General features: G+C 40.6%; 2 protein-coding genes across 2 annotated transcripts; both read right to left on the bottom strand.

Moving 5' to 3' along the window:
- Positions 1–10,359: 10,359 nt before the first annotated feature.
- Positions 10,360–12,687, bottom strand: LOC134320205 (ankyrin repeat domain-containing protein 9-like). Its single transcript, XM_063001532.1, has 2 exons — positions 12,661–12,687; positions 10,360–10,860 (listed from the first exon to the last, which is right to left on the bottom strand). The coding sequence occupies exons 1-2, from the start codon at positions 12,685–12,687 to the stop codon at positions 10,360–10,362; spliced, it is 528 nt and encodes a 175-aa protein (XP_062857602.1).
- A 6,016-nt stretch (positions 12,688–18,703) lies between these two features.
- zgc:112001 (uncharacterized protein LOC550384 homolog) lies at positions 18,704–20,654 on the bottom strand. Its single transcript, XM_063002569.1, has one exon. It carries the CDS (start codon positions 20,512–20,514, stop codon positions 19,690–19,692), a length of 825 nt encoding a protein of 274 aa, XP_062858639.1. The 5' UTR covers positions 20,515–20,654; the 3' UTR covers positions 18,704–19,689.
- Between the last annotated feature and the right edge of the window lie 265 nt (positions 20,655–20,919).

The following is a 20,919-nucleotide window of genomic DNA, read 5'->3' as shown; positions in this document are numbered from 1 at the left end:
CTCCTCTGCTACGGTGCTTCACATCAACAATCATCCTCTTTTACTTTCCTCATTCCACAGTTTGTATCGTTACAATTTAAACTGAAATGAACTGAACTGAGATTAATCTTAAGTGCAGCCCACTGAACCTTCTCCACACTGAACTCAATCAAGCCACGTCTTATACACGTCTTATACACGCCTTATACACGTCTTATACACGTCATATACACGTCTTATACACGCCTTATACACGTCTTATACACGCCTTATACACGTCTTATACACGTCATATACACGTCTTATACACGTCTTATACACGTCATATACACGTCTTATACACGCCTTATACACGTCTTATACACGCCTTATACACGTCTTATACACGTCATATACACGTCTTATACACGCCTTATACACGTCTTATACACGCCTTATACACGTCTTATACACGTCTTATACACGTCTTATACACGCCTTATACACGCCTTATACACGCCTTATACACGCCTTATACACGCCTTATACACGCCTTATACACATCTTATACACGCCTTATACACGTCTTATACACGCCTTATACACGTCTTATACACGCCTTATACACGCCTTATACACGCCTTATACACGTCTCATACACGTCTCATACACGTTTTATACACGTCTTATACACGTCTTATACATGTCTCATACACGCCTCGTACACGTCTTATACACGTCTCATACATGTCTCATACACGTCTTATACACGTCTTATACACATCTCATACACGTCTCATACACGTCTTATACACGTCTTATACACGTCTTATACATGTCTCATACACGTCTTATACACGTCTCATACACGTCTTATACACGTCTCATACACATCTGATACACATCTTATACATGTCTCATACACGTTTTATACACGTCTTATACACGTCTTATACACGTCTCATACATGTCTTATACATGTCTCATACACGTCTTATACACGTCTTATACACGTCTCATACACGTCTCATACACGTCTCATACACGTCTCATACACGTCTTATACACGTCTTATACATGTCTTATACACGTCTTATACACATCTTATACACGTCTCATACACGGCTTATACATGTCTTATTCACGTCTTATACACGTCTTATACGTCTTATACACGTCTTATACGTCTTATACATGTCTTATACACGCCTTATACATGTCTTATACACGTCTTATACACATCTTATACACGTCTCATACACGTCTTATACATGTCTTATTCACGTCTTATACACGTCTTATACGTCTTATACACGTCTTATACATCTTATACATGTCTTATACATGTCTTATACACGTCTTATACATGGCTTTTAATACAGGTTTACTGAAACAGGAAGGAGCCTTCCCCAAACTGCTGACACAAAGCTGAGAGCATGTTCCTTATTTGATATCATTTAGATTAAGACCAGTTAGCAATGACAGCTGAGCTAAAACACCTGAACCCAGTGATTAGTTTATGAGTTCTGATCCACACTACACTTCTCATCATTTATTTATTCAGTTTACTAACTGCTTCATCCTGGTCAGGGTCACAGTAGGTCCAGCTTTTACATCTCTCAATTTCCAAAAATGTAAGGACATTAATAACTTAATTTTACAGCAACTGACTGATACAGACCCACCCGGCAGCATGGCTGTAGTGGATCTTGTGGATCTGAACACTTTTCTCCTGTGTAATCGTGTCTATTGTTTATGTTTTATTTTGTTTACTCAGAGACCCTTCCACCAAACCCTGGACCTGAGTGATGAAAGACCAGATATGGATGAACCACCACGGGTAAATGTCTATAAATGTCTTTATGCAACACACTTCAAAAAAGTTGATATTAAAATATGAAAGTTTCAGTATTTTGAAATGTGAGCAGGTGAGTCGGAACCAGGTGAGGGAATCATGATCAGGTATAAAAGAATCCACCATAGAATCAGTCTGTACAAGCAATGATTGGGCGTGGCTCACCACTGTGTTCCAAACTTTATCAAAGAATCATCAGTCAGTTCAGAACGAACATTTTACAGTGCATAATTCAGTCTTTCACCATCTACTGCACATAATATTGTGAGAAAATTTAGGGAATCTGGAGAAATTTAAGTTTGCCTAGAGCAAACTGTCGAATGTTCATGACCTTTGAGCTCTCAGACAAACTTCAGAAAACGATTACTTAACACAGTCCACCGCTGCATCCAAAAAATGCAAACTAAAAATCTACAAAAATATACATTTGTTGTTAAAAAGCATAAAAAAAAATTCATTTTAAGTAATTTAAATGATTATGCTTTCAGAAAAAGATGAAGGTGATGAAGGTGAAGAAGAAAAAGAGGCCAACACAACACAAGGCAAGTTTATTTCTAAGTCCAAATAGTGCCAGAACATTTGATTTGTTTTGTTTTTTTTATTCTTTTTAGGTCACTCAGGTGCCCCACGCCAGTGGAAATCAACAGAACCTGGGAACAGATCAGACTCAAGTGAGTGTGTATAAATGATGATCTGGGAAAATTGTTTTACATACTTCTGTAAGAAACTTGCATGTCATGCTGGTCCTGGAATTAAAATGATCTCCTGGTTCAGAGTCTGAACAGGTAGCAATACGTGCAGCTAGATTTCCTACAATCCCACAATCAAACATCTACACACTTCCTGTCCATTTCTGAATGCAATATAAAACTCCTCGTCTGTTCAAGGTCTCACATGGCTTGGCCCCACCGACATTTCCAGTCTCCTTCAACGAGGTAGAGAACGAGTCAAAGGAGGTGGACGAGGTAGAGAACGAGTCAAAGGAGGTGGACGAAGTAGAGGACGAGTCAATGGAGGTGGATGAGGTAGAGGACGAGTCAATGGAGGTGGATGAGGTAGAGGACGAGTCAATGGAGGTGGATGAGGTAGAGGACGAGTCAATGGAGGTGGATGAGGTAGAGGACGAGTCAATGGAGGTGGATGAGTCTCCAGGAGCCTCCTATCCTCCTCTCCAGTCTCCAGTGTTCCCTTCGGGTCCCCTTGCTATAATCCCACCCTCCTGGTTTCCTCGCTACACCTTTTTAGTATTTGAGTTTTTCTTGCCCCTGTTCCCTGCTTTCCTATAATACCTGTCCTGTGTTTATATTTTGTTGTTTTCAATAAATGTTAAAATCTACCTCTGAGTCCTGGGTGTGGTGTTCGCTAAGGGTTCAAACAACAGCTTCTGCCACAATTCTTTTTCTGTGACTGAAAATTTTAAACAAAGATTAAACATTGATTTGGGGTGTACAAAATTCTGTAATGTTATTTAACTTCATCACTGCCTTCAATTCAATCATTATGTCTTTATTAATCTGGTAAAACTTAAATTAAAACCCAATAAAAGGTAGTTGGAAGAGTAGATGGGCTAATGAATGTGTCAGTATGACAATATCTAGTTGGAATAACTGCTTTAGGAATAATAAATCAGACTAAAATCTGGTTCAGCTTTATCAATAACACCTAGTAAAGCAGTTAAAGATCCTACCAGAGTTGAACCAAAGGTTGTTGATGGTTATGAAAAGCAGCTGATCAAGGTGAAAAGTTGACACATTCTACAGGTCTATACACATTCTATATATTCATGAGAATATTTATAGAATATTTTATAAAAAAAAACAGCGAACTCGTTAAAAAACACAAATTTATGAACTTTTAAAATTGTGTTCCAATCATTTAGTCACAGAAAACGAAATGAAAATACTTATGAATATATATATATATATATATATATATATATATATATATATATATATATATATATATATATATACAGTGTATCACAAAAGTGAGTACACCCCTCACATTTCTGCAGATATTTAAGTATATCTTTTCATGGGACAACACTGACAAAATGACACTTTGACACAATGAAAAGTAGTCTGTGTGCAGCTTATATAACAGTGTAAATTTATTCTTCCCTCAAAATAACTCAATATACAGCCATTAATGTCTAAACCACCGGCAACAAAAGTGAGTACACCCCTTAGTGAAAGTTCCTGAAGTGTCAATATTTTGTGTGGCCACCATTATTTTCCAGAACTGCCTTAACTCTCCTGGGCATGGAGTTTACCAGAGCTTCACAGGTTGCCACTGGAATGCTTTTCCACTCCTCCATGACGACATCACGGAGCTGGCGGATATTCGAGACTTTGTGCTCCTCCACTTTCCGCTTGAGGATGCCCCAAAGATGTTCTATTGGGTTTAGGTCTGGAGACATGCTTGGCCAGTCCATCACCTTTACCCTCACCCTCTTCAATAAAGCAGTGGTCGTCTTAGAGGTGTGTTTGGGGTCATTATCATGCGACCCAGTTTCCGGAGGGAGGGGATCATGCTCTGCTTCAGTATTTCACAGTACATATTGGAGTTCATGTGTCCCTCAATGAAATGTAACTCCCCAACACCTGCTGCACTCATGCAGCCCCAGACCATGGCATTCCCACCACCATGCTTGACTGTAGGCATGACACACTTATCTTTGTACTCCTCACCTGATTGCCGCCACACATGCTTGAGACCATCTGAACCAAACAAATTAATCTTGGTCTCATCAGACCATAGGACATGGTTCCAGTAATCCATGTCCTTTGTTGACATGTCTTCAGCAAACTGTTTGCGGGCTTTCTTGTGTAGAGACTTCAGAAGAGGCTTCCTTCTGGGGTGACAGCCATGCAGACCAATTTGATGTAGTGTGCGGCGTATGGTCTGAGCACTGACAGGCTGACCCCCCACCTTTTCAATCTCTGCAGCAATGCTGACAGCACTCCTGCGCCTATCTTTCAAAGACAGCAGTTGGATGTGACGCTGAGCACGTGCACTCAGTTTCTATGGACGACCAACGCGAGGTCTGTTCTGAGTGGACCCTGCTCTTTTAAAACGCTGGATGATCTTGGCCACTGTGCTGCAGCTCAGTTTCAGGGTGTTGGCAATCTTCTTGTAGCCTTGGCCATCTTCATGTAGCGCAACAATTCGTCTTTTAAGATCCTCAGAGAGTTCTTTGCCATGAGGTGCCATGTTGGAACTTTCAGTGACCAGTATGAGAGAGTGTGAGAGCTGTACTACTAAATTGAACACACCTGCTCCCTATGCACACCTGAGACCTAGTAACACTAACAAATCACATGACATTTTGGAGGGAAAATGACAAGCAGTGCTCAATTTGGACATTTAGGGGTGTAGTCTCTTAGAGGTGTACTCACTTTTGTTGCCGGTGGTTTAGACATTAATGGCTGTATATTGAGTTATTTTGAGGGAAGAATAAATTTACACTGTTATATAAGCTGCACACAGACTACTTTTCATTGTGTCAAAGTGTCATTTTGTCAGTGTTGTCCCATGAAAAGATATACTTAAATATCTGCAGAAATGTGAGGGGTGTACTCACTTTTGTGATACACTGTATATATATATATATATATATATAAACTTTTAAAAACTTTTAAAATTTTTTTTATTTATTTATTTATTTTTTTCAATTGTAATCGCATTCACGGAGCCCCTGTATTAGACTCGGTCAGAGTGATTTTTCTCTGCAAACAAGATTAAAACTCTGCTCTACTCTTCATTAGATCCAGTTTTTGAGGTATTTTATCAAGGGTTTTTCCACCACAAATTGGCGCCTGAATGTGGGGCGGCTCGACTGGCCTGGGGACTGATGTCTGGTGAAAACTGATTGTCATGCTTTAGAGAGAAGGAATCAGGCACACATCCACAGTGTCAGCCATCTCTGCTGCTTCCACAAACCAAGGTCAGAAAATGTTTGTTTTTAAGATTATGTTAATATATGAGTTGTGTGGCTGTGGGGGTAGACTGGGCAAATCTTGGATTTGGTGCTGGTTTAATGTAGAACAATCAGATTTATTGTTCTGGTTTCTAAATTCAGGGTATGGGGCCGAGGTCTTTTGGGAAGAAACCTGGTATAGGCAGATGTGCTTGTATAGAGAGTTTTGAGTGCACTCAGCTCTTTTAAGGAAGGAGGATTGGACAAAATCACAAAACACAAAAAAAAAAAAAAAGACTGGATTCTGAGCAGATTTCTTAACTTTGTAATTTAGTTGAATTATTGTCATTTACTATTGTCAGGTAGAGTATTCTGTTTGATTGTGGGAAGTAGTGTAAGTCGAAAAATAGTCCTAAACTTTTTGTTATTTTCTGTTATTTTAACAAGAGTAAAACACATTCTGTATATGACAACAAGCTGTTTTCTGTGACTACCAGCAGAAGCGCCGATGAATCCAACTTAAACAGCAACGTCAACTCATCTTCTAAAGCTAAGTACATTTCTCCGTTATTATGGCCCCAGCAGGAGCTTTATTTCCCTGTATTGAGTGCAACATGTTCAGTTATTCCTTCTCCGTCGTTACTGATAACTTTATATGTGATAAGTGTAGATTAGTTGTTAGTCTGACGGAGAAGATCTCAGTGTTACAGGGGCGCATTCGGGCGTTAGAACAGACTACTACTAGTGAGGGCTTAGATTCAGCTGTAGCAGTCCCGAATGCCAGCAGTTCAGGTACAGAACCCCAGACTCCAGCATTAGAGCCCTCACAGCGGGGCGACTGGGTGACGTCTCGGCGACATAGTCGTAGGGCAAAGCACCGACCATCTCAGTTGCACGTGTCCAACAGGTTTTCCCCACTCAGTGACCCACCCGCTGAGAAGCCTGTTAATGTAAGTGCTCTGGTTATAGGAGATTCTCAGCTCCGACACGTGCGTATTGCAACCCCCATAGAGACACCAGCAACCATAGTCACCTGTATTCCCGGGGGCCAGGGCGCACTTGTATTCCCGGGACATCAGAGCAGATCTAAAAGTGCTGGCTAATGCTAATCGTAGATTTTCGAAGATTGTTATCCACGTCGGCACTAATGATGTTCGTTTACGGCAGTCTGAGGTTACTAAGAATAATGTTAAAGAGGTGTGTGAGTTAGCTAGGTCGATGTCTGAGGCAGTAGTGTGCTCTGGCCCCTTACCGATTCCACCCAGTGGCGAAACCTACAGCAGGTTGTTGTCGCTGAAAAGCTGGATGTCTAAATGGTGCTCAGAAAACTGCATTGATTTTGTAGATAACTGGTCCACCTTTGAGGGAAGGCCTGGTCTTTTGAAGCGGGATGGTGTCCACCCCACGTGGGAGGGTGCTGCTCGCATTTCTTGCAGCATAGGTTGCAGATAGTGAAAACTGACCAGGCAGCAGACAAACAGGCTAAACTGACTGTCTGCAAGTTAAACTAAAGTTAGGACTTCTAAACATCAGATCACTTGCGTGTAAAACTGTAATTGTAAATGAGATTATAACAGATAACTGTCTTAGTGCACTTTGTTTAACCGAGACATGTGAGCTGATCCCAAGGACTGGAGCTGACTATAGACAAAGGTGCAGAGCTCGGGAGTTCCTGGTCATAGGTCATAGGATGCTGTCGTTCTGCCTCTCTTGTCCTCTGTGCAGAACTGACATTTTAACCATTCACATTGTAACTACATTTTCTGTTGTTTTATCCCGAGGTGCTTCTGATGGAAACCTGTTCACCCTCTCAAGGTTTAATCCTGCAAGTCAAGACTGCCCTGCCAACGATGCTGCTCCTGCTAGATGTGACAGGTAAAAATGTCAAGAACTCACTACCGACTTTATCAGACTTCAATAAAATTTTGTTTGTATGATTTGTGTAAATCCTATTTATTTAAATGATCCTCCAGGCCACCCGAGGAGGACGGGGGTCCCTGCTGAGTCTGGTTCCTCTCAAGGTTTCTTCCTGTAACTTTAGGGGAGTTTTTCCTTGCCACAGTCGCCTTCGGCTTGCTCAGCAGGGTTTTAGGTCCGTCATCTACTGCAACCAACGCTCGCATTTTCTTCAGGAAATACACCTCTCCATCTGTTTCCACATGTCAGTATGAGTGTTTGTTTTTAAAGACGGCTATATTTGTACTTGTAAAAATTAAAATTTTAATTAGTGTGATTGCAGAAAGCAATTCTAATAATAATAATTGTTATCCGTTAGTCTTATTATTCTTCTTTTTTTTTCTTCAGAAATAGAAATCGATGCCGTTCCAACTCCAAATCGTCCAGCACACGGTCTGCATTTATACAGCTTCTGCATCCGCCCACCCATTAATTTGCCACGCCCGGTTTTACACTGTTTTTTGGCCCCATTGACTTCCATTCAGTTTTTGAAAGTTTAAGATATCAACGTTCCAACTCTAAATCGTAAAGCCTACTGATGACACCCAGACTTGGATACAGCATTTGGATACGCACCCCCGCCCACCCGCTGCACTGCCATCACATTTGCATTTTCTTCAGGAAATACACCTCTCTAGTTATATTTAAAATTTGTATTAGTAAAAATAAAATGTTTAATTGTATTTTAAATTTGTATTAGTAAAAAGTTAATAATTTTTAATTGTATTTTAAATTTGTATTAGTAAAAAGCTAATTTTTAATTGTATTTTAAATTTGTTTTAGTAAAAATAAAATGTTTTATTGTATTTTAAATTTGTATTAGTAAAAATAAATTTTTTATTGTATTTTAAATTTGTATTAGTAAATATAAAAATTTTAATTGTACTACTGTAAGTTTTTACTTGTCGAAGTTAAAGTTGTACTTTGTTTTGCTCGACCAAAACTAGTATGAAGTAAAATCTAAATGGGGTGTGTCAGTACCAGGGTGTGTCATGGTATGGGGCGTGTCAGTGCCCTTGGTAAAGGTCATTAACACGTCTGTGATGCAGCATTTACATTTAAAGCATTTAGCAGACGCTTTTATCCAAAGCGACTTACACGATGAGCAATTGAGGGTTAAGGGACCCAACAGTGACAACTTGGTGGTGGTAGGGCTCGAACCGGCAACCTTCTGTTTACTAGTTCAGTATCTTGACCTGAGCTATCACTGCAGCATTAATACAGAAAAGTATGTAGAGGTCTTAGAGCGACATGTGCCGCCTCCTTCATGTGCAGGAGATTAAAGATTCTTTATTAGTGAAACTGAAACGAAAGTAAAACTAAATCTTCAACAGCCAACATTTTAACACCACAATATTTCACTTTATTCTTTAAATCATTTTCTCATTTTTTTTACAGTGACCCTAAAACACCAGCTTATTAACAGTATTTGTTATGCAGGTTCTGTTAAAGTCAAGTCCATGAAAGTTTATTCTGTGTTTGTTTCAATTTATCAGCTTATTAACATTAACTTACTTCAGAAATCAATAAATACCCCCCAAAAGTTATTCCCTTTCATAGTTAGGTGTTTATAATAGGTGGATTATCTCTCTCTTGGGACAGGGGGTGTACATCTTCCCAGTGCCGTTGAAGCTGAATTTAAATAAATAAATAAAGCAATAGCTGTGGCTTGTGGAATGGATATTTTTCTTAAATAAATAACATTCAAAATTCATATAAAGGTTAAATGAGTCTCTGACAAGCCGTACAGGTGAACCAGTGGTGAGCGGTTAATCTGAACTAGACAACAGGTCTGTGTGCAACAACCAGAAGTAAAATTTTAAAGACACAAGTTTATTTTGTTTTATTAAGTAAATCAGATAAACTAAGCAACGTGCTTAGTGCTGTTAATTCATTTCAATTTGATTATATTTGAGGGGTTGGGACCTGCATTGAGAGCGCACTGACGTGTACACCTCTCAATGGCTAGGCTGTTTCAGTCATTCCCTCCACCCACTGAGATTATCCATGCAGACGCCCGACAGGTTGATAGCACAGCTCAGATTCAGACCCCACTAACATCTTCAACATATTTTATAAAACTGCAGAGCTTCAGTGAAAAGGTAAAAACAGTTTTCATTAGAATTAAAATTCCATTTAGATAAAAATATTTTTTAAAACACGTTATTTTACGGAAGACTGAAGATGTTTCATGTAGTTTCAGTGGTTAAAGGTTTCAGCGCATTTTTCATTTCATGCCACACAGTGAACGAACACGTCAAACTCATGCCAGTCACGTCTTACATTCATTATAATCAGAGGTGCCCGATCTGTACCAACCAACGTCTTCTCTCCAAACAGCTGATCAGGAATCAGCAGACTGATTGATTTTATGTTCATATGATGCTAATAAACCTGACCCACTGTGACCCTGACCAGGATAACACGGTAGGTAAAAATAAAAGTGAAAGAAATCCGAACAGGAATCAGTCACAAATAAATTCATTTACGTTTACGGCCTTTAGAGGGCGCTTTTATCCAAATTGAGAATTAAGGGCCTTAGTCAGGGGCCCAACAGTGCCAACCTTCCAATTCTAGTCCAGTACCCTAAACGCTTAGCTATCACCGCCCTCACTGTTGGTGCACCTCTAATTATAATCAGTACGACCCCCTAAAGGTGCGAGCCCCTGCGTCAGGTCTGAGCGAGGGGTTTCAGAGACGCCGGGATGGGAAGCTTGTCCAGACTTTTGGGGAATTCCTGCGGATCGAGCCGGGACAGAACTCTCTGCATAGCTATGAGACAGAGCGGCGCCGGCGTCTTCCCGACGAGGTAGTTAAACTTGTCTTCTCCCAGGACTTTGGACCAGCACTGTGGGTCCTTCTCCAGCGAGCTCTTGAGTTTGAACCGCAGCTCGGGCATGAACATGAGCAAGCTGTTCAGGCAGAGCTTCTTCACGCCGGCGTTTGCTTTGGAGCTCCGGAGCTGCTGGAGAACGAGGTCCAGCGGCGTCATGCCGTTGTGGTCCTCGGCTCGCGGGGAGGCGCCGTTCCCCAGGAGCGTCACCACGGCCTCGTACCGGGAGAGCTCGCACGCCAGGTGGAGGGGCGTCTTCCCGTCCTCCGTGTGGTAGCACCCGCCTCGGTTCACGTACGAGCTCAGAGCGGGCACGTGGTCCTGTGCCACCCCGAAACCCTGGGCACAAGACAACAACACAGTTGCATGGTGACACTCATTCAGACCCAGGTGCAATTTAGAGCCCCAAAAGTGGTTAAATAAAACTGTACCTGAATAAAGAAGGAACATGTGAAACTCAGATGCAGTGACAGGAAGTGATGGTTCAGACCAGGACATGATGAGGGACCAAAACCTTTCAACCCTTTATTTAAGGACTTTTGCTGAAACAGCCTAAAATGTTAGGGTGAGTTTCTTTGCCCCTGTTTATATTAAGACACTTTATGACAAAAATAATCTGGACAGCACTTTTAATTATTGTAATTATTTAATTCAGGTTTTCCAGCCACAAAAACTATGTATATATATGTTTATGAAAATGAATTGGTTCTATGATTGCAGCCAGGCCGTCTCAGCCCTCATCAGTGCGCTGATTTTGGCTGTGGTAGCTCAGCAGTTAAGGTACTGGTAAACTGGTGGTGTCTGAATGCATTTGGTCATGTAGTTCATGGGTGTGTGAACATTTTTGCTCAGGCAGGTCACAAGGTGTCTTGGGTCGAAGCGTTGGGCGTAGCCAGTGAACGCTTACGCATGCATCAGAGCTGTATATAAGCCACAAGGTTTCATTTTACGGTGCCGTTTACTGTAGAATATTTGACAAAAACAGTCAGACAAAAAAACGACTGGAAAAAATATTAATAATAATAATAAAGTTAATAATTAATAAGAAAAAGACTAAAAAATACCAATCTCACTAATAAATAGTTAATTATAGACACTAAATTTTAGTTAATCTTGAGTTTGCTCTCGTTAGGCTCGTTACGTTTGCTACAAGCTAAACAAGGCCCCACATTATGGAGGTTTCCAAACGAGCAATCAAGGTAAAAAATATTTCAATCACTTTGAATCTCTTACTTTCAACTTTCTCTTTTAACTACACAAAGTCTTTTTTCTTGTCATTCTCTCTCACTCACTATGTCCTCACACTATGAGAAAACTACATATTTTAACGTTCTATCAGTTGTAGCTGATCGGATTCGGCAGGGCATCATGTGTCATAGTTTCTTAACGTATATTTTTACTTTGTACTGTATAAACTACAGCATTTAAAATAACGGCATTCCATCCAGCAAAGTTAAGAATTCAACGTTTACATTTATGGCATTTAAAAGACACTTTTACTCAAACTGAATTACAGTGATCTCTTAATATCATGCAAGCAACTGAGGATTAAGGACCTTGCTTAGGGGCCCAACACTGGCAACTTGGCAATTGAACCAGCAACCTTCTGATTACTATTCCTGTACCTTCAGAGCTGAGCTACTACTGGCCTTAAAACATGTTTAAAACATATCATCATTAAAATTACAACTTTTTTTGCTGTATTTCTCTCTCTAGCACTCTCTGTCTGTCCACACACACTTACAGATAGACGTACTGAACTGTACTTCTGATGGTGAAACCCTACATTTACATCTTTGAGACTTCTGTGTATATTTCTAGCTGATGAAGTTGAAAATGCGTTATTGAAACTATAAAAGTGGGTTATGGGTCCTTAACATGTTTAAACCTGACTTCCAGAACCTTCACACACAAGCGTTTACACACTAAAGGTAAAAAAGACGTAGATAGAAGGGAAACAACAGGAACAAACGGAGATACAATATAGTGCTTTTATTTCTAAAATAAACATGGAAACATGACGGCACAGCGGTAAATTACACTAGCCAATTACTGCCCTTCTTTCTGAGGTGGACCCACCATGACCCTGACCAGGGTAAAGAGGTGGTAAAACATGAAAATGAATGAATCAGTGGTGACGTTGTTCCTGAGTTCCTGCATTTGCATTTTGAATAGGTAGAGAGGGAGAGAGTTACCATCAGCTAATCAAAACAGTCAGAACTATGGAAACAGGAAAATGAACTCACCACGACCAGCAGGTTCTAAATTTACCTAACACATATTAAAGAAATCTGGACTTTAACTTCTACAAATCTCTGTAATCTCTACATCACTACTGCATTTCTATTCTGATGGGAAAAAATCATGTTAATATTAAAACTTTCAAAAGCCGTGGTGTGTTTACAGAACAAAATTGTTTTCCCCTCCATGAGCTCACAATTAAAAAAAACCCTATTTATATAAAACACACAGATCTACTTAGTTATTCGTCTTAGAAGTTCACTAAATACACTTTATTTCCCTGAATTCTTCAATTATTTTTAAAAACCTGTACAGCTATAATCAGTTTTAATAGATCAGCCATCAAGATCATTATGCTAAAAATTCTAAAATGCTAAAAATGCTAAATGCTGAAAGATCAGCTTCTCACACTAAATATCAGAGTTCATTTAGGAAAAGAAAAAAGTAGATCATCTGATCAGCAGATCTTTCTGTTTCTTTAGGATAATTAATACAGAATAAAATTGATCCTCCTGCTCATTGTGCTGCTGTTCTCCATAATCCCAGTCTTCACAAAACTAACAATAATCCAGGAAGAAACAGACAAACATCATCCAGAAAAACCGGATCCAGAGAAACATTATGCAGAATGAGGCAAATCAAGAAGCTCAGTAAAAGTCCAAGTGACGCAGAGGAAAATGTAAATACGGGGTGGTACTAATGTAAATACGGGGTGGTACTAATGTAAATACACCTGCTGTCAGTCTAGGGTTTGAAAAGCAGAAACAGAAACTGAAACCTTCCTTCTACAGTGCTTCACATCAACAATCATCCTCTTTAACCTTCCCTGTTTCCAAAGTTTGTATCGTTACAGCCTAAACTGAAATGAACTGAATTGAGATGATCATTAATCTACACAAAACCCCCCCATTAATTTTCTTTCATTTTTGTGCATCCCACTGAACCTTCACCACACTGAACTCATCAAGCCACGTCTTATACACGTCTTATACACGTCTTATACGTCTTATACACGCCTTATACACGTCTTATACACGCCTTATACACGTCTTATACACGTCTTATACACGTCTTATACACGTCTTATACACGTCTTATACACGTCTTATACACTTCTTTATAATACAGGTTTAGTAAAACAGGAAAAAGCCTTCCCCAAACTGCTGACACAAAGCTGAGTCCCACCCGGCAGCATGGCTGTAGTGGATCTTGTGGATCTGAACACTTTTCTCCTGTGCAATCGTGTTCATTGTTTATGTTTTATTTTGTTTACTCAGAGACTCTTCCACCAAACCCTGGACCAGGGTGATGAAAGACCAGATATGGATGAACCACCACGGGTAAATGTCTATAAATGTCTTTATGCAACACACTTCAAAAAAGTTGGAATGGAGGCAAAATAAGTCAAATAAAGTTGATATTAAAATATGAAAGTTTCAGTATTTTGAAATGTGAGCAGGTGAGTCGGTACCAGGTGATGGAATCATGATCGAGTATAAAAGGATCCACCTGGATCAGGATCAGTCTGTACAAGCAATGATTGGGCGTGGCTCACCACTGTGTTCCAAACTTCAATAGAGAATCATCAGTTCATAAAGAACATTTCTCAACTCAAGACTGCGAGTTTTCAAATCAGATCTATTTACAAACTAGAATGAAGTTGATCAGTGAAACATTATAAATCTTTTCTTTCTACTTTTATCAGTTAAATAAAGACTGAAAAGAATCAGTTCATCACACATTCTTCTTTTTACTGCCTTTTACTAAACGTCCCAACTTTTGTGGAAATGAGCTTAGTGTTTTAAATGTACAAAATATTGTTAAACGTAAAAAAATTAATTAAACAAACTGCAAAATCTACACAGAAATGAAGTTTTGTTTATACATAAAATAACTTTTCTTTAAACCAATTAAAATAATTATGCTTTCAGAAAAAGATGAAGATGATGATGAAGAAAAAGAAGCCAAGACAACACAAGGAAAGTTTATTTATAAAGCAGCTTTCAGAGTCCAAATAGTGCCAGAACATTTGATTTGTTTTGGGTTTTTTTTTTAAATTATTTTTAGGTCACTCAGGTGCCCCACGCCAGTGGAGATCAACAGAACCTGGGACCAAGTCTGACTCAGGTGAGTATGTATAAATGATAATCTGGGAAAATTGTTTTACATACTTCTGTAAGAAACTTGCATGTCATGCTGGTCCTGGAATTCAAATGATCTCCTGGTTCAGAGTCTGAACAGGTAGCAATACGTGCAGCTAGAATTCCTACAATCCCACAATCAAACATCTACACACTTCCTGTTCATTTCTGAATGCAATTTAAAACTCCTCGTCTGTTTAAGGTCTTACATGGCTTGGCCCCACCAACATTTGCAGTCTCCTTCAACCTTATTCACCTACTTGCTCTTGATCTTTTCAGCTGTGAAAAAAAAAAGAAAAAATCTGATATAACACTTAAAGCTTTTTTCTCCTGAGTAATGATGTTGTTTTTTGGAGTGGAGGTGGATGAGAAAGAGACGATGGAGGTGGATGAGCAAGAGGATGAGACAATGGAGGTGGACGAGGTAAAAGGCGAGACAATGGAGGTGGACGAGTCTCTAGGAGACTCCTATCCTCCTCTCCAGTCTCCAGTCTCCAGTCTCTGTTAATCTATACTATGATTAAGGTAAAACTTAAATTAAAACCTAATAAAAGGTAGTTGGAAGAGTAGATGGGCTAATGAATGTGTCAGTATAACAATATCTAGTTGGAATAACTGGTTTAGGAATAATAAATCAGACTAAAATCTTGTTCAGCTTTATCAATAACTCCTAGTAAAACAGTAAAATATCCTACCAGGGTTGAACCAAAGGTTGTTGATGGTTATGAAAAGCAGCTGATCAAGGTGAGAAGACGACACATTCTAGATATTCATGACCTGGAATATATAATAAAAAAAAACACAAATTAAAAACACAAATGTATTAACTTTTAAAAATTGTGTTCCAATCATTTAGTCACAGAAAATGAAATGAAAATCCTTATGTACAGTGAAACAAAACAAAACCACATTTGTAAAATGTTCTGTTTGTTTCCTGACAGATGTTTAGAGATCTTCAGCTAAACTGAAGAACCAACTCGTCTACTGCAACCACACTATTAATCTTTATTAGTCTTGTTTCTCTTCTTCTTCTTGTTCTTCTTCTTCTTGCAGAATATATAAGCTCTTTTCTTATATATATGTTGTTGTTTTTTGGAGTGGAGGTGGATGAAGAAGAGACAATGGAAGTTGACAAGGAGGAGGACGAGACAATGGAGGTGGATCAGGTAGAGGATGAGACAATGGAGGTGGACGAGAAGGAAGATGAGAGAATGGAGGTGGATAAGTCTCCAGAAGACTCCTCTCCTCCTCTCCAGTCTCCAGTCTCCAGTGTTCCCTCCAAGTCTACGTGCCTTGATCCCAGCCTCTGGGTTTCCTCGCTACACCTTCCCTGTATTCCTGCCTTGAGTATTTCAGTTTTTGTTGCCCCTGTTCCAGTCTCTAGGTCCCCTCCCTGCTCTAGTAATACCTGTCCGGTGTTTATCTGAGTCCCTGGGTGTGGTGTTCGCTTTCTTGCAGCATAGGTGACAGGCTTTACCACCGCGTTAGTGTAGCGGCAGATAGAGGTAAATGACGAGTCACCATCGGACGTCACCTGGAATCCTTAGGTCACAAACCATTGAGACTGTGTCTGTTTACCGTGGCAGGTGTAAGCCAAAACAAAATCAAAAAGTATGTCATAATAACTTAATTAAAATTAATCTAAATGAGCATCATGAAAACCATAGTAAGGCTAAACTAAAGTTAGGACTTCTAAACATTAGATCACTTGCGTGCAAAACTGTAATTGTAAATGAGATTATAACAGATAACTGTATTAGTGCACTTTGTTTAACCGAGACCTGTGAGCTGACCCCAAGGACCGGAGCTGCCCACCCCGACTATAGACAACATCAGGGATGTTGGGTTGCTGTCGTTCTGCCTCTCTTGTTCGATCACTCTGTGCAGAACTGACCTTTTAAAGATTTCACATTGTAACTACATTTTCTGTTGTTTTATCCCGAGGTGCTTCTGATGGAAACCTGTTCACCCTCTCGACGTTTAATCCTGCAAGTCAAGACTGCCGTGCAAACGATGCTGCTCCTGCTAGATGTGACAGATAAAAATGTCAAGAACTCACTACCGACTTTATCACAGACTTCAATTTAATTGTGTGTTTGTATAATTTGTGTAAATCCTATTTATTTAAATGATCCTCCAGGCCACCCGAGGAGGACGGGGGTCCCTGCTGAGTCTGGTTCCTCTCAAGGTTTCTTCCTGTAACTTTAGGGGAGTTTTTCCTTGCCACAGTCGCCCTCGGCTTGCTCAGCAGGGTTTTAGGTCCGTCATCTACTGCAACCAACGCTCGCATTTTCTTCAAGAAATACACCTCTCCATCTGTTTCCACATGTCAGTATGAGTGTTTGTAGCTTGTTTTTAAAGACGGCTATATTTGTATTTGTAAAAACTACATTTACTATTGTATTCAAAATTTGTATTAGTATAAATTAAAATTTTTATTGTATTTTGGCAGAAATAGCCCAGTGGTAAAGGTACTGGACTAGTAATCAGAAGGTTGCTGGTTTAAGCCCCACCACCACCAGGTTGTCACTGTTGGGCCCCTGAGCAAGGCCCTTAACCCTTAACTGCTCAAAACTGTGTTTAGTCATAATTGTAAGTCACTTTGGATAAAGGTGTCTTCTAAATGCAGAAAATGTAAATGTATTTTTAATTTGTATTAGTAAAAATTAATTTTTTTTATTGTATTTTCAATTTGTACCTGTCAGAGTTAAATTTGTACTTTGTTTTGCTAGACCAAAACTAGTATGCAGTAAAATCTAATTGTAACTGAAAACGGGAATCAATAATGAGGCCGAGTAATAAGGTTCGACATATATATATATATTATACACCGGTTAGCCATAACATTAAAACCACCTCCTTGTTTCTACACTCACTGACCATGTTATCAGCTCCACTTACCATATAGAAACACTTTGTAGTTCTACAATTACTGACTGTAGTCCATCTGTTTCTCTACATGCTTTGTTAGCCCCCTTTCACCCTGTTTTACAATGGTCAGGACCACTACAGAGCAGGTATTATTTAGGTGGTGGATCATTCTCAGCACTGCAGTGACACTGACATGGTGCTGGTGTGTTAGTGTGTGTTGTGCTGGTGTAGTCAGTAGAGACTTTGGTAGCCGGTAGGGACTTTTAATTTGAAGGCAGAACCATTAAGGCAGCCATTACAGGTATGTATATAGTCTCGCGTTAGTTGGAGGAAGTATAATTTGGTCTTGTTGGTATTTGCCGGTGGTGCATGGAGCTTAGCCCGTAGAGTTTGCATTAGTTTGCCCTTTGCTTATGTTTAGTTGGGTTATTATTTTTATCCGGAGTAGTGAAAGAGGAAAGCAGTGACGTTGGGTTGCAGTTGGTTTATATGCGTGTTGAAGAAAATCAAGCAGGATGTTTGGATTTTGTGTGTATTTGGTTTATAGTGGGTGGCAGCCTTCAGTCTGTGTTCCATCCTTAGCTATCTTATGAATGGTCCTTTGGTATTGTTTTTTATATATCTTTGTTGACTGAGCTCCTGAAGCATATTTAAAAAAACAAAAACCCCAAAAAAATTAAAGAAATGTGTTGTGCTTGGTTATTTTAAAAATGTTCATGTTCATCTTTTGTACAATGAGGTTTAACACATGGAAAAATAAAATTGTTCTACCATATCAGCCTCAATCTGGTTCTGTGTGCCTTTATTAAGAAAATTAAATGTTCTTTTAAACATCGGCCACAACATCGATGTGAGCGCAGCCTAAATATCCTCATCAGTCGGCACAAATAATCACCAACACGTCAGAAAACTGAATAACAGATCAAAACTTAAATTAATCATTTTAATTCATACTCCTGTTGCTTCATTACATCTTCACATGAGAATGACTGAACATGCTATTTATAATTCTGCACTTTATATTAGTTCTTTTTTTTTTGGTTCTTTTGGCTGCTCCCGTCTCCACAGCGGATCTGATCCTCATACCAGACCTGGTACAGTTTTTATGTTGGACTCCTGTCCTCATGCAGCCCTCCTATTTCTATCCGGGCTTGGGACCTGCACTGAGAGCGCACTGACGTGTACACCTCTCAATGACTAGGCTGTTTCAGTCATTCCCGCCGCCCACGGAGATTATCCATGCAGACGCCAGACAGGCCGATAGCACAGCTCAGATTCAAACCCCACTAACATCTTCAACATATTATATAAAACTGCAGAGCTTCAGTGAAAATGTAAAACCAGTTTTCATTAGAATTAAAATTCCAGTTACATAAAAATATCTTTTTTTAAAACACGTTATTTTCTGTAGGAACAGGAAGACTGAAGATGTTTCATGTAGTTTCAGGGGTTAAAGGTTTCAGCGCATTTTTCATTTCATGCCACACAGTGAACGAACACGTCAAACTCATGCCAGTCACGTCTTACATTCATTATAATCAGAGGTGCCCGATCTGTACCAACCAACGTCTTCTCTCCAAACAGCTGATCAGGAATCAGCAGACTGATTGATTTTATGTTCATATGATGCTAATAAACCTGACCCACTGTGACCCTGACCAGGATAACACGGTAGGTAAAAATAAAAGTGAAAGAAATCCAAACAGGAATCAGTCACAAATAAATTCATTTACGTTTACGGCCTTTAGAGGGCGCTTTTATCCAAATTGAGAATTAAGGGCCTTAGTCAGGGGCCCAACAGTGCCAACCTTCCAATTCTAGTCCAGTACCCTAACCGCTTAGCTATCACCGCCCTCACTGTTGGTGCACCTCTAATTATAATCAGTACGACCCCCTAAAGGTGCGAGCCCCTGCGTCAGGTCTGAGCGAGGGGTTTCAGAGATGCCGGGATGGGAAGCTTGTCCAGACTCTTGGGGAATTCCTGCGGATCGAGCCGGGACAGAACTCTCTGCATAGCTATGAGACCGAGCGGCGCCGGCGTCTTCCCGACGAGGTAGTTAAACTTGTCCTCTCCCAGGACTTTGGACCAGCACTGTGGGTCCTTCTCCAGCGAGCTCTTGAGTTTGAACCGCAGCTCGGGCATGAACATGAGCAGGCTGTTCAGGCAGAGCTTCTTCGCGCCGGCGTTTGCTTTGGAGCTCCGGAGCTGCTGGAGAACGAGGTCCAGCGGCGTCATGCCGCTGTGGTCCTCGGCTCGCGGGGAGGCGCCGTTCCCCAGGAGCGTCACCACGGCCTCGTACCGGGAGAGCTCGCACGCCAGGTGGAGGGGCGTCTTCCCGTCCTCCGTGTGGTAGCACCCGCCTCGGTTCACGTACGAGCTCAGAGCGGGCACGCGGTGCGCCACCTGCAGGATGAGCGCCAGGATGTCCTTCCGGTCGTAGCGGACTGCCATGGACAAGTGCGGCGCAGACGACGGGCCGCAGCAGAAGCTTTTACCCGGGAGAGCCAGCGCGCCGTCGGAGTACCGATTCAGGAGGTACTGCGCATACGCACGGTGGTCGTGCACGATGGCGTACAGGAGCGCCTCGGACGGCGTGTAGGTCTGCTGCCGGGCGCTTTCCTCCCAGTGGAACGTTTCCATGGTGCGCATGTCCTCCAGCATCCAGACGGGCTTATGGTCCCGCACGGCTTGGTAGAACAGGAAGGAAAGGAGCTGGTCCTCCTTGCATGTGCCATCCATCTATCTTGGCATACACCAGCTTTTGGTGTTTTTCCCCCAACTTGTGGCCTGGAAATATTAAAATCTACATTCTAATTCTTCTATAAACCTATAAAACATCTTAAAAGTTGCAAACGCTTCATGTTTGTCCATGCAGAGACCTTCTCTCCAGCTGAGCAGCTCCTGTGCAGCCATTCACCCTCAGCTTCACTGTTAAAACGGACGGGTCTGCAGTGCCGGCTCAGAGCGCATGCGCATAAGTGAGTCTGTTCGTGTCCTAAACCGTATTACGTTCACTACATAGTGCACTACTTACAAAGTTTTGCTCGTTAGAAACCAATTTAACAGCACACAAGTGAACAAACAGAGCGCTTCTGATATCCCACAATGCATTGTAATGGATCTGTGTCCAAATACAGGAGGGGA

Source organism: Trichomycterus rosablanca, chromosome 9 (assembly GCF_030014385.1).
Source record: "Trichomycterus rosablanca isolate fTriRos1 chromosome 9, fTriRos1.hap1, whole genome shotgun sequence".
NCBI lineage: Eukaryota > Metazoa > Chordata > Actinopteri > Siluriformes > Trichomycteridae > Trichomycterus > Trichomycterus rosablanca.
The sequence above is the reverse complement of the archived record's forward strand: the minus strand, read 5'-3'. Positions and strand labels throughout refer to the sequence as shown.